Genomic DNA, 13,651 nt, shown 5'->3' with positions numbered 1-13,651 from the left:
GGTATAGATTAGGTGGAGGCCCAGAAGTCAGATATAGGTTAAGAATTCGAGAAGGAGAGTAAGCATGCTCCATAGGCCAATCAGCCCGCAATTTTATAAAAATCTTTTTTTTTTTTGAAGGGGGGAGGGGGTTCCCATAATACATTTGAGTGATCTAGTGGTGAAGGGGTGGGGGAGATTTTTTTTTTTATTATTATTATTTTTGTTTTTCCTCCTCTTAACCAGTTATATTTTGAATATAATCGATTAAGGCTAAAGTTATCCCAGTACACGTACTCTCAACACAACCAGACTCTCAACTGGCTAAACTTAGCTGGATAGCACTAATATTCAGCACTATCTGGCAAGTTTAAGCCCTGCCAAAGATCGCCTCTTTTATTTTAGCCCAATAAGTTTTAGCCAGGAAATGACTTGTTCGGTCAGCCAGCGTGGGAGCATATTTAAACCCCAGGTTTGTCTGGCTAAATCTCAGACGTATCTGGATAAAATATTTTGAATATTGACCTCTTATCTTATTAATAATATAATTATAAATGCCATCTCCTTCATGATTCATATCATACAGTATATTAGTAGATTTTCCATTATCTGTTTTGCCAGAATATAATATTTATGCAGACTAAAGAGGTTTGGATCAGACTTTTCAAAAAAAGCAGATTTGGGCCAGTGGGAATTATGCTAATGGTATTGAAATGTGCTATTTTACATATACAGTGCTGGTAATGTATACAGCATTGTCTAACAAAACATAGATAAACCAGTAGTGGGGTGTAATACATCTTTAATACAAGTCAGACAGGTACAATAGATAAGGGAGGGGCTTTTTTTTTTTTTTTTTAGCTCGTGCTGCTTATGATCTAAATCAGAAGAAAGAGAAGGCTACAACAGATGGAAGTGTGGGAGCAGATGCAGGAATGGGGTGCTGATAGATCAGAAAGAGATGCTGGGTTTCATGGAGTTTGTGGAATGCTGGCTGAAGCTGGATGATCTAATTTTAATTCACGGCCCAAATCCCTTACATACTGTACTTTGCCTCAACAGATGGATCCTTAGATAAGCGATGGCCAATGCACTGGGAACGTTTTCTAAGATCTGTACTGTATTTGGCTACATTATTCATAGCTCTAGCTAGACCTCTTAGCCATTGCCTTTATAAGCATTAAATACTTTTTTAAAAACTGGAGGAAATAAAGCTCATGAAAACTGCAGTATTAACCCTTTTATTAAGAAGAATTTCTCACTTTAGAGAAGGATATCGGAAGCAGATCCTCAGAAAACGAAAGCAGAAATCTCTGAGAAATCTGGAGCTCCTGATTTATCTGCAGTTGGTGAAAGTGATGAGAGTACTTTTCAAACAGTGAGTATACAGAAAAGAACAATGTGTATTTCTGAGCAAAACATTCCTTTGATTGTATATAAGTTAGTGTTGGCACTGGGAAAGTTTTCTAAGATCTGTACTGTATTTGTCTACATTATTCATGGCTCTAGCTAGACCTCTTAGCCGTTGCCTTTATAAGCATTAAATACTTTTTTAAAAACTGGAGGAAAGAAAGCTCATGAAAACTGTAGTATTAACCCTTTTATTAAGAAGAATTTCTCATTTTAGAGAAGGATATCGGAAGCAGATCCTCAGGAAACGAAAGCAGAAATCTCTGAGAAATCTGGAGCTCCTGATTTATCTGCAGTTGGTGAAAGTGATGAGAGTACTTTTCAAACAGTGAGTATACAGAAAAGAACAATGTGTATTTCTGAGCAAAACATTCCTTTGATTGTATATAAGTTAGTGTTGGCACTGGGAAAGTTTTCTAAGATCTGTACTGTATTTGTCTACATTATTCATGGCTCTAGCTAGACCTCTTAGCCGTTGCCTTTATAAGCATTAAATACTTTTTTAAAAACTGGAGGAAAGAAAGCTCATGAAAACTGTAGTATTAACCCTTTTATTAAGAAGAATTTCTCATTTTAGAGAAGGATATCGGAAGCAGATCCTCAGGAAACGAAAGCAGAAATCTCTGAGAAATCTGGAGCTCCTGATTTATCTGCAGTTGGTGAAAGTGATGAGAGTACTTTTCAAACAGTGAGTATACAGAAAAGAACAATGTGTATTTCTGAGCAAAATGTTCCTTTGATTGTATATAAGTTAGTGTTGGCACTGGGAAAGTTTTCTAAGATCTGGACTGTATTTGTCTACATTATTCATGGCTCTAGCTAGACCTCTTAGCCGTTGCCTTTATAAGCATTAAATACTTTTTTAAAAACTGGAGGAAAGAAAGCTCATGAAAACTGTAGTATTAACCCTTTTATTAAGAAGAATTTCTCATTTTAGAGAAGGATATTGGAAGCAGATCCTCAGGAAACGAAAGCAGAAATCTCTGAGAAATCTGGAGCTCCTGATTTATCTGCAGTTGGTGAAAGTGATGAGAGTACTTTTCAAACAGTGAGTATACAGAAAAGAACAATGTGTATTTCTGAGCAAAACGTTCCTTTGATTGTATATAAGTTAGTGTTGACACTGGGAAAGTTTTCTAAGATCTGTACTGTATTTGTCTACATTATTCATGGCTCTAGCTAGACCTCTTAGCCGTTGCCTTTATAAGCATTAAATACTTTTTTAAAAACTGGAGGAAAGAAAGCTCATGAAAACTGTAGTATTAACCCTTTTATTAAGAAGAATTTCTCACTTTAGAGAAGGATATCAGAAGCAGATCCTCAGAAAATGAAAGAAATCTCTGAGAAATCTGGAGCTCCTGATTTATCTGCAGTTGGTGAAAGTGATGAGAGTACTTTTCAAACAGTGAGTATTGTAAATGATTTGCCCATTTAGGCACAATGGCAATCCATACAGTAGCAAGGAGGATCGCTCATTTACATTAATAATCCATGGGGCCACAAATTTATACGATTGTTCTTTCGTAATTACAATTACAATCTGTTTTGACTGTGTATTTCTGAGGAAAACATTCCTTTGATTGTATATGAAAGTTAGTGTTGACAAAATCTTTGTACAACTGGAATAAGCATGGACAAATTTTAGGAAATCTTAGCTAAAATTTTAAAGCGTAAATACAAAAGTAAAATCAGTAAGGAGTCTGTAAAGTAGAGACGCATCATATGGTCTGGAAGATGTAAAAGATACATTACTAAAAAAATATATATATATTTATATAAAATAGGTCAAAGCATAAAAAATAATACAAAATGGAAAATAAATAGTGAAGGACAATAGATTACCTCTGAACAGGGGTGTCAGTAAACATATAGCTCTGGTCAATGTATTATGAACAAATGTCATTCATTAGTGGACAACTTCAACAGCATACTATATATAAAAATAAAACATAATTCAAAAAAAGATTTAAAAAATTCAGCACTTGTAATAGCATTGGTCAGTGCTATACTATAATATATGTGCCTGTACAAACAAGCAAACTTAACAGAGTAACACCATTTAAAACAGACCTTTTTTTTGTTTAACATTAAAGGTTATGTATCTTTTACATCTTCCAGACCATATTTATACTCCATCTGCGCAAATATGAATTTTAACTTGATGTAACAGAGGTAATGTCCATATACATTCTGATTCATTTCAAAGCACTTGAAGTGTAGGCTTGTTGCACACTATCTAAAAAGAACAAATAAAAAATAAGGGACGGAGGAGGTTTGGTTTATGATTATACATACACTGATTGAGTTCACCCTGGTGGGGGTTTTAAACTCAGATATATGAAACCCTTCCTCCATTCCTTCAAAAAAAATTTTCTCTTTTGTAGTTAATTGGGAAGTTAGTTCGGGTCAACACATTGGCTCGATGGCCTCCCAGTGAAGTAGTGCTTTGAATTGAAATGACTCACGATTTATGAGCATCAATAAATTGATAGATTTTATGCTAAAATAATTTCTCAAGGGGGAATTGCATGGGAATTGATCATTGATAATATAATTTCCCCAAAAATATTTTTTGGTGCTGTTTGCTAATTGGTATCTTACATATACATTCTGATACATTTTATGTTTTCACTTTTTATGTTACCATTATCTATGTCTTATGTCATGTGTTTTTATCATTTGTTTTATTTATTAGTACTTATGTATTCATTTATGTGTTGTGGCCCCTGATGCAGCCCCTTTGAGAGAGGGCGAAACTCGGCCTGAGTTGGGCTTTTTAAAGATTTTAATTCTCCAATAAAGGATCAAAATTTGGACATTTTGGCTTCTAATCCTTATCTTGTTCCCTCCACAGATATTTAAGCCTACACTTTATTGCTAGCCGTTGAGTTAGCAAGGGGATTCTTACAGATGGAATTCGCTCTCAGTACCCAGCTACTCTGCCTTCCAACTCCATTGTACTCTTTTTGCTAACGGGGTACCTGCTCCTCGGGGGCCTCTCTGCTTCTTTCAGGTCGCTATCAGGAAACCGGTACTCGCTCCTCGAGGGCCCATGTTCCCTGACCCGTTGCCTGCATCTATCTCCTCCTTCTACTTGGAAGAATTCGCTACAGACACCATCAGTAAGTACTACTATCATTCATTCCTCAGAGCTGTCTCCCTGGAACCAGGTACTCGCTCCTCGAGGGCCTGCCTCCGTTCCAGCGCCAGTGCCATCTCTTACAAGGAACTGCTGTGTGAGTACTTTGCCAACAAGTCTCTCTGCCTCCAGGGATCTGGTACTCGCTCATCGAGGGCCTGCTCTCCCTATCTCGGGGCTTCTCCATATTTGGGTCTCTGTGAATGTTCTATTGTACTCACTAACTCAGTTCTCTACACTACAGCACTGCTACCGGAGGAATCGCTGTTCCAACGCCCTGGGGAATACTAGCTCAGCCGGGCTACATCTTCTACTCACCACTACCACCTCGGGTGGTTTCATAAACTGTCTAATAAAGATCAATCTGTGTTTGTGTGTCCAAGAGCTGAGCCTGACCTATGGCCCCTTATGGGACCCCCTCATGGGCGTGGTCAGCTGCCACAGTGTCCAAGGGTCCTCCCAAACCTCACTAACTATAACAGATTGCTAACTCCATGGATCCGGCACAGCTCAATGCCTTGTAGGCCCATTCCCGGCCTGGCCCTGAGCATTGCTGAACAACAAGACGCATTGGAGAAACTCACTTCGGCGTTCCATCAGCTACACGCACAGAAGAATCAAAGCGCTGCTTCCAGTAATGAAGGTCAGTTACCTGAAGTAACTATAAAGACTATGGTACCTCTGGTTGCTCCAGTTCATTTCTCTGGAAAGATTCAGAGGTTTCCTAAATCAGTGCTGCATGCATTTTGCATTACAGCCTTCTCACTTCCCCACAGCCTATGCCAAGACTACTTATATTCTATCTTATCTTGATGGAAGGACCTTGTCTTGTGCCTCAACGCTGTGGGAACGAAAGGATCCAATTCTGCAGGATATTGATGGATTCTTGGATTTGTTCAAATCCGTTTTTGATGATTCTGCTCAAGTGACTGTTGCTGATTCTGCTCTGGTGGACCTGAAGCAAGGCAACCAACCACTGGCTGATTTTGCAATAGAGTTCAAGACTCTTGCTATGGAATTATGCTGGGATTCCAAATGTCTGAAAACCCTCTTTTTCAGAGGTCTGGATACTCGCTTGAAAGACGAGCTGGCCTCTCATGAGACACCTGACTCGCTGGATGAACTAGTGGCTTTGGCTACTAGAATTGACCACCGCCTTCGTGATAAGGTGAAAGAACGCAAGCCTAGTAAAGAACCGGTTCAGAAGGAGGTTTGTGTTAAACCTGTACTTCGGATGGTTCCAGCAATACCTGTCGCCAGTGGAGAAGAACTGATGCAACTTGGTCGCAGTCACCTGACTTCACAAGAGAGAAGACTTTGGAAGAGGCATGGTCTGTGTATGTATTGTGGACAAGCTGGTCATGATGTCCCAACATGCCCAATTCATCCGGGAAACGGACGGGCCTAAGTCCTGCAGGAGGACTGTTCTTAGGCCTTACTACACCCGCTCCTCCGCTCTCTCTCCCAATCTTCCTGATCTGCGGACCGTCCGAGATTCAAATTCTTGCCTTGGTGGATTCAGGGGCAGGAGGCAACTCTATACTTCGACGCCTAGTGGAACATTTGAGGATTCCCCTCATCACTTTGAAAGTTCCACTGCTTTTATCATCCATCCATGGAGAGCCTTTGCCGGGTGACGTGACCTGTCGCACGGAACCGGTAAACCTCCATACCGGAGCCCTCCATACTGAGTCGATTTCCTTCTTGGTGTTAGAGAAGGCCATGCACCCTATCATGCTGGGGTTACCCTGGTTGCAGTCGCATCAGCCTCAATTCAACTGGGCCACCTTGGAACTCTCCCACTGGGGCCCAGGTTATCATGGCAGTTGCCTTAAGGAGGTTTCTCCTGTCCTCTGCATGCCTACAACTCCAGAGATGGCAGGACTGCCGCCTCAATACGCATCATTCGGTGATGTGTTCTCCAAAGAAGCTGCTGACATCCTTCCTCCACACAGATCTTATGACTGCAATCAGCCATGTTTCACAAGGGCCAAGGGCGTGCGCGCGCACGGTGCAGCCCCAACTGATGTACCAGCAATGGCTCAAACCTCAGGGGCATCCCCCTGAGATGACGTCAACAGTACAGGATATATAAGGTCTTAGAAATCGCTAACTAATCGAGTTAGCAAGGGAAGAGTTACACTACCTAAGCTGCTCTGCCTCCTCGGACTTACCAGGGATACCCACTCCTTGGGGGCCTCGCTCTCTCTTTGATTTTCAGGTCACAGTCAGGAACCGGCACTCGCTCCTCGAGGGCCCATGTTCCAGGACTGGTTGCTGAATACTTCTTCTCCTGGAACTCATTGCTGCCTACTACACCAGTGAGTTTCTCTCTCTCAGGTACTTGCTCCTTGAGGGCCTAACTCATTCCAACACCTGGACTACTTCTAGAGACTATTGTGTGAGTGTTACCATCAAGGTTCTGTTCCTGAACTCTGCCTACTCTGCCTACTCTCTATATTCAGTTTCTCTACAGCTCAGTTATCTAGGATCGCTGTTCAAGTACCTGAGAGACTACAGCCCTGCCAGGGACTTCCAGCTCACTACTGCCACCTCTGGTGGTTCAATATACTGTTTAATAAAAGAACTAGTGTGTGTGTCTGTCTCCATACTCTGAGCCTGACCGGTGATCCCTCTCGGCTTCTTCCCCGGGGGTGTGGTCATCTGCCACCGGCCTAAGGATCCACCCACAACTACCTCAAACACCAACAGTACCCGCTCCTCGGGGGCCTCTCTGCTTCTTTCAGGTTGCTATCAGGTAACCGGTACTCACTCCTCGATGGCCCATGTTCCCTGACCTGCTGCCGGCATCTATCTCCTCCTTCTACTTGGAAGAATTCGCTACAGACACCATCAGTGAGTACTACTACCATTGCTCCTCGAGGGCCTGCCTCCGTTCCAGCGCCAGTGCCATCTCTTACGTGGAACCGCTGTGTGAGTACTTTGCCAACAAGTCTCTCTGCCTCCAGGGATCTGGTACTCGCTCCTCGAGGGCCAGCTCTCCCTATCTCTGGACTTCTCCATATTTGGGACTCTGTGAATGTTCTATTGTATATCTCAGTTCTCCCCACTACAGCACTGCTACTGGAGGAATCGCTGTTCCAGCGCCCTGGGGAATACTAGCCCAGCCGGGCAACATCTTGTACTCACCACTGCCTCCTCTGGTGGTTTCATAAACTGCTAATAATGATCAATCTGTGTTTGTTTGTCCAAGAGCTGAGCCTGACCTGTGGCCCCTCTCGGGACTTCCCCCCGTGGGAGTGGTCAGCTGCCACAGTGTCCAAGTGTCCACCCAAACCTCACTAACTGTAACAACATAAGGTCAGGTCTACCAAGACGTGTTCGAGATTGTAACCCGCTTAGCCACCGGGGGAGTCAGCCACAGTCATCTTGCTTGGCTATGGGCCTCAGGTCTCTGACCAGCGGTTCAGGTCAGGCTTGTGGATCTCCCCTGTACAGGTGAAAACCTGTTTGGGGATAAGGTGAAAGAGGTCATGGCGCAGCTGAAAGATCAGCATGATACTCTTCTGCAACTCTCCGCCAGCCCCTCTGAAGGCCTTTCCTCCGCTAGGAAATCCTCCAGGCCAGGCTCTCATAAGCCCTTTTACCAGCCAAGGAAATACTATCCTCCAGCCACCCATGTCCGCCTGCCTCAGTCCAGTCCCAGAGGTCGTGGCCGACAGCAGCAGGTTCTGAGGACCCAACCAGCCCCTCAGCAGGCCCCATCCACTGGCTTTTGACTGTCGGCGAAGGGGTATGAGCCAAACGCTGGCTTCCCTGGCGGTCGATCCCCCGGTCGGTGGCAGGCTCCTTTGCTTCGCCTGCCATTGGGAAGCGATCACTTCGGACCATTGGGTCCTCTCCATTGTCTGCCAGGGTTACCGCCTGAATTTCAGCAGGCTCCCAGAGACCATTCCCCCATGTTCAGTGTGGGTCTCTCCCACCCATCAGGTCGTCCTTCACTCGGAACTCTCTGCCCTTTTAGTGGCGGGTGCAGTGGAACCGGTCCCCCGCAAGCAACGGGGCCACGGCTTCTACTCGAGGTACTTCCTCATTCCAAAGAGGAATGGCGGCGTGTGCCCCATTCTCGACCTCAGGGCATTAAACTGATTTCTTGTAGGAGAGAAATTCAAATTGTTCTCTCTGGACACGACTATCCCACTCCTCTGAAGAGGAGACTGGCTCTGCTCCCTTGACTTAAAGGAGGCTTACGCCCATATTGCAATTGTCCCCAACCACAGGACGTACCTCTGCTTCCTGGTGGGGACGGCACATTTTCAGTACAAAGTGCTGCCCTTTGAGCTGGCATCAGCCCCACACGTCTTTACGAAATGCTTGGCGGTGGTGGCTGCCTACCTCAGGCATCGATCGGTCCACTTCTTTCCATACATGGACGATTGGCTCATCCAGAGCGACTCCCACTCCGGGGCCTTGAACGCACTGACCCTGATGGTTCAGACCTTGCAGATGTTGGGATTTGTGATCAACTTCCCCAAGTCGCATCTCAGTCCATCTCCACAGCTAAACTTCATCGGTGCCAGGTTGGACACAGCACAAGCAAAGGCTTTTCTGCCCAAGGATCGGGTGATTGCCCTCTCCTCGCTGGCCACCCTCATTTGCAACAGAAAGAAGGTGCCGGCCCATCTGCTGCTCTGCCTGCTGGGCCACATGGCAGCCTCTGTCCACGTGACCCCCTTGGCCTGCTTCCACCTAAGAACCCTCAGTGGACTTTGCGGTCCCAGTGGCAACAGGCATCACAAGATCTGGAGGCACCGGTGACAGTCACGGACCCTCTCCCCCTGGTCTGGTAGGAGGCCCTTCCCAATCTGGAAACCGGGCTCCCATTTCAGCCTGCACCGCCCCAGGTGACTCTCACCATCGATGCATCTCCTCAGGAGTGGGGGGCCCATACGGACGGCCTACATACACAGGGACTTTAGACTGCGACTGAAGCCCGCTGCCAGATAAACTTCCTGGAGCTTTGGGTGATACGGTACGCCTTGTGGGTATTTCGGGACAGGCTGTCTTCCAAGGTTGTCCTCATCAGAATGGACAACCAGGTGGCAATATGGTACATCAAGCAGTGTGGCACAGGCTCCTTTCCCCTCTGCTAGGAAGCGAAACAGGTCTGGGATTCGGCCCTTTCCAGAGGGATGTATCTACGGGCCACCTACCTGCCGGGTCAGCTGAACACACTGGCGGACCGTCTCAGCTAGTCCTTCCAGCCACAAGAGTAGTCCCTGAACTCTGCGGTGGCAGCCAACTTGTTCCATTCCTGGGGCACGCCGGACATGGACTTGTTTGCCTCTCCCCACATTCACAAGGTGAGCATGTTCTGCTCCTTGATTCCGGGGAAGGGCCATCCGGCCTGCGACGCATTCTCCCTTCACTGGGGACCGGGTCTTATGTATGCATAGCCCCTTATCCCGCTCCTCTTAAGGACTCTGACGAAACTGCAAGAGGACGGGGGAACATGATCCTGGTGGTGCCCTCCTGGCTAAGGCAGGTGTGGTTTCCTCTGCTCCAGGACCTGTCCGTGAGTGTTCCGATCCCACTGGGGATGGCTCCCGATCTCATATCGCAGAACCAGGGCACCCTGCGTCACCCAAACCTCCTGGCCCTGGCCTTTATGGTGTGGATGTTAAGCGCATGATTCTCCAGCCCTTGCAGCTCTCAGATGATGTATCAAGGGTCTTGATTGAATCCCGGAAACCTTCCACCTGGAAATCTTACAGCTCGAAGTGGAAGCGTTTCTCCACCTGGTGCAATGGCCACGGACTGGACCCTGTCTCCTGTCTGCTCCCCTGCCTGCTGGATTATCTTTGGCACCTGTCCGAGTGTGTCCTCCAAACCAGCTTGGTCCGAGTATACCTCAGTGCCCTCAGCACCTACCACCAGGGTGTTGCTGGGGCGCCCATCTCAGTCCAGCCGCTGGTCAGGCGCTTCATGCGGGGCCTCATTCAGCTCAAGCCTCCGCTTCACTTGCTAGCAACCCCGTGAGATCTCAACGATGTCCTGGCAAGGCTCATGCAGCATCCATTCGAGCCTCTCAAGTCCTGTGACCTGAAGTCCCTCACCTGGAAAGTCATATTTCTGTGGTGATCACTTCCGCTCACAGGGCCAGTGAGATCCAGGCCCTGGTCATGTATGCTCCCCTACACGAAATTCTTCCATGATCGTGTGGTGCTCCTTACACATCCAAAATTTCTGCCTAAGTTGGTGACTGCTTTCCACATCAACCAGTCAATCATTCTTCCCACGTTCTTCCCACAGCCTCATTCCCACCCAGGGGAATGTGCTGTCCTCACCCTGGACTGCAAGTGGGCACTCACTTTCTACTTGGATCATTCAGCGACCCATAGGCAGTCCACCCAGCTCTTTGTGTTTTTTGACCCCCTAATAAACTGGGAGCATCAGTGGGGAAGCAAACCTTGTCAAACTGGCTAGCGGACTGCATTGCCTTCTGCTACAAGCAGGCAGGCCTTCAGCTGGCTGGCAGGGTGAAAGCTTACTCTGTGCTGGCTATGGCGGCATCAATGGCCCATCTGTGTGCGATCCCAGTCGCCGAAATTTGTAGGGCTGTAACCTGGATTTCTCTCCACACGTTCACAGCTGACTACTGCCTTGACAGGGATAGTCACCAGGTCATTGTTTTTGGCCAGTCTGTCCTGCACAGTCTATTCCAGTCCTGAACCCAACTATCTTTCATCGTGCTCTCTGTGGGGCCAGGCTGCCCCTGTTTTCCCCCACAGAACCTCAGTTGTGTTGTGCCCGTTGGCATCTTGTTCGGCTACTGTGTGTCTCTCTGGTCGAATGGGGCAATCTGGAGCTCTGTAATCATCCACATGTCAGGACAACCATCCTGCTTACCTGTAACAGGTGTTCTCCTAGGACAGCAGGATGTTAGTCCTCAGGAATCCCACCCACCTCTCCACGATGTTGGGTTCACCTTCGGTTTGTTATGTTATTTTGCTAAGTTACAAGACTGAAGGGGATCCTCGCATGGATGCGCAGATAGCAGCAGACTGGGCATGCTGTGTCTGCCAGTCAAAGTTTCTAGAAACTGGCATGAGTATATCTCTTACATCTTCCTCAGTGAATACTGAAGCAAAGAATTTAGTCTCTCTGCTACGGCTTTGCATCCCTAAGTACTTCTTTTACGCCTTGATCATCTAATAGTCCAATCTGGTGCTACCTGTAACTCTAAAGCCCCTGGGAAAAGATAGTCTTTGCCATTACACAATAGCAACATCTAATCAGCAGACTCGGTTACAAGAGGACTGGGGTATCAAAGGACCTAAGGTCTGTGGACTTGTTCATGGATGGTCATTGCCAGGCTGGACTAGATGGGAGGGAGTAATAAAATGGGGAAAACCCCTCATGGCACCATAGCTAGTTCTCATCGAGCTGGAAGGCCAAAGGAGCACGGGGAAACTGATGGAGAACAAAAAAAAGCCCCACACTCAGAAAAAAAAATTGTATTTATTTAATTACATTTCTTACTCGCTTCAACAAACAGGTGCTCTAAGCTAGTTACAATAAAACACTGAAACTTCACTATTTTGTTCTGGTTGTTTTGAAACAATACTGCTGTTCAGTTTTTGAAAGCTCCTACTATTACCTCACCTTATCAATAAGAATCCAAATATATTTGGACCAGTTTTCTTGTCCTCTTTATCAGAACTAGTTTACATGTATCACATATACACGTAAATATAGCATCACCAACTGAACACTGAACTTAAGGAAAGAGATAAAAACTCTCAGTCCTGGAAGAGCTCTGCCAAAATGCATGAGGTATCAAGTAAAAGCCTGGCTCTTTCAGAAGGCTTTTAATGCCAATTTCAGAACTACCACTACCCTGAAAAGCAGTCTAAAACCTGCTCCCCTCCATGCATTAGAATGAAACGGACTGTATTAGAAAGAAACTGCTACAAACTGCCTGGCACCATATATTAGTGCCTGAATGTGCTGCGATGCCCTATTGTTTTGCTGAATTCTAGGGTGTTGTGCATTTTGCTGAGATGTTGTGTATTTTTTTAGTTCTATTGTTTGATCTAGTTCATCTTCAGTCCTTACTCTCTTTTGTTGCATATTTAGATGCTGTGTCAGAATGTAAGTGGGATGAAAAATGAAACATATTAGCAAACAATTAATAAAGTCCATTTATTTGCTAACTCAAGCAAGTAGAACTACTATGTATGCTTGAAACAATACATTTAAATATTTTTAAACATGTTTTAATTTTTTTGTTCAAATCCATTACTTTCATATTACAAAGCAGAAAAAAGAAATGGTATTGGAAAGTCCAGCAGAAGATATGGGCGATAACCTTGACCGGGAAGCTTCAAAAGATCCGACTGGCGAAGAGAGTGGAAAGAAAGATTCTAGTGACCTACCAGATGAAAAAGAGGAGGATTTTGTAAAGCAAGAAATAGCAGCTGATCAAGAAGAAGGAGAGGATTAGCACATAAACATACTAAGGAACTGTAAGAGCAACCCCAAGCCAAAATAAGGAAAGAGATGCTGAACAATGGAAAAAAATCAGACTTCTTGACCTGGACAAGTTCAGTGTGTAGGCCTTCCTCTCCCGGGTGTATTTGGGAATTCATGTGGGAAATTTCATTGTCTTGTTCTTCAAGATTTACTATCAGGCCAATACAGTACAGTGCACTCTGGCGGAGCGCACTCCTAACCCGCAATTGGACGCACGTTTTCGACGCGCTAGCTTTACCCCCTTATTCAGTAAGGGGGTAATAGCGCATCGAAAACACGCGTCCAACCCCCCCCCCCCCCCCCCCCGAACCTAATAGCACCCGCAACATGCAAATGCATGTTGTTGGCCCTATTAGGTATTCCCGCGCGATTCAGAAAGCAAAATGTGCAGCCAAGCCGCACATTTTACTTTCAGAAATTAGCACCTACCCAAAGATAGGCGTTAATTTCTCTGGGCACTGGGAAAGTGCACAGAAAAGCAGTCTTTACTGCTTTTCTGTGCACCCTTCGACTTAATATCATGGTGATATTAAGTCGGAGGACCCGAAAGTTTAAAAAAGTTAAAAAAAAAAAAATTTGAAATCGGCTCGCGGGTTGAAAACCAGACGCTCAATTTTGCCGGCGTCC

General features: G+C 45.6%; 1 protein-coding gene across 1 annotated transcript in view; it reads left to right on the top strand.

The window, feature by feature from the left end:
- The window catches only part of LOC115095559 (glutamic acid-rich protein-like), a 40,772-nt gene extending 27,499 nt beyond the window's left edge, over positions 1 to 13,273 (top strand). Inside the window, exons 4-9 of the mRNA XM_029609460.1 lie at positions 1,247 to 1,357; positions 1,607 to 1,717; positions 1,967 to 2,077; positions 2,327 to 2,437; positions 2,687 to 2,794; positions 12,810 to 13,273. Coding sequence (XP_029465320.1) covers positions 1,247 to 1,357; positions 1,607 to 1,717; positions 1,967 to 2,077; positions 2,327 to 2,437; positions 2,687 to 2,794; positions 12,810 to 12,995 — 738 coding nt within the window. The 3' untranslated portion in view covers positions 12,996 to 13,273. The remainder of the gene's footprint in view (positions 1 to 1,246; positions 1,358 to 1,606; positions 1,718 to 1,966; positions 2,078 to 2,326; positions 2,438 to 2,686; positions 2,795 to 12,809) is intronic.
- Positions 13,274 to 13,651: the final 378 nt, after the last annotated feature.

This window comes from Rhinatrema bivittatum, chromosome 7 (assembly GCF_901001135.1).
Source record: "Rhinatrema bivittatum chromosome 7, aRhiBiv1.1, whole genome shotgun sequence".
NCBI lineage: Eukaryota > Metazoa > Chordata > Amphibia > Gymnophiona > Rhinatrematidae > Rhinatrema > Rhinatrema bivittatum.
Note: the sequence above shows the minus strand (reverse complement) of the source record. Positions and strands in the feature narration are given on the sequence as shown.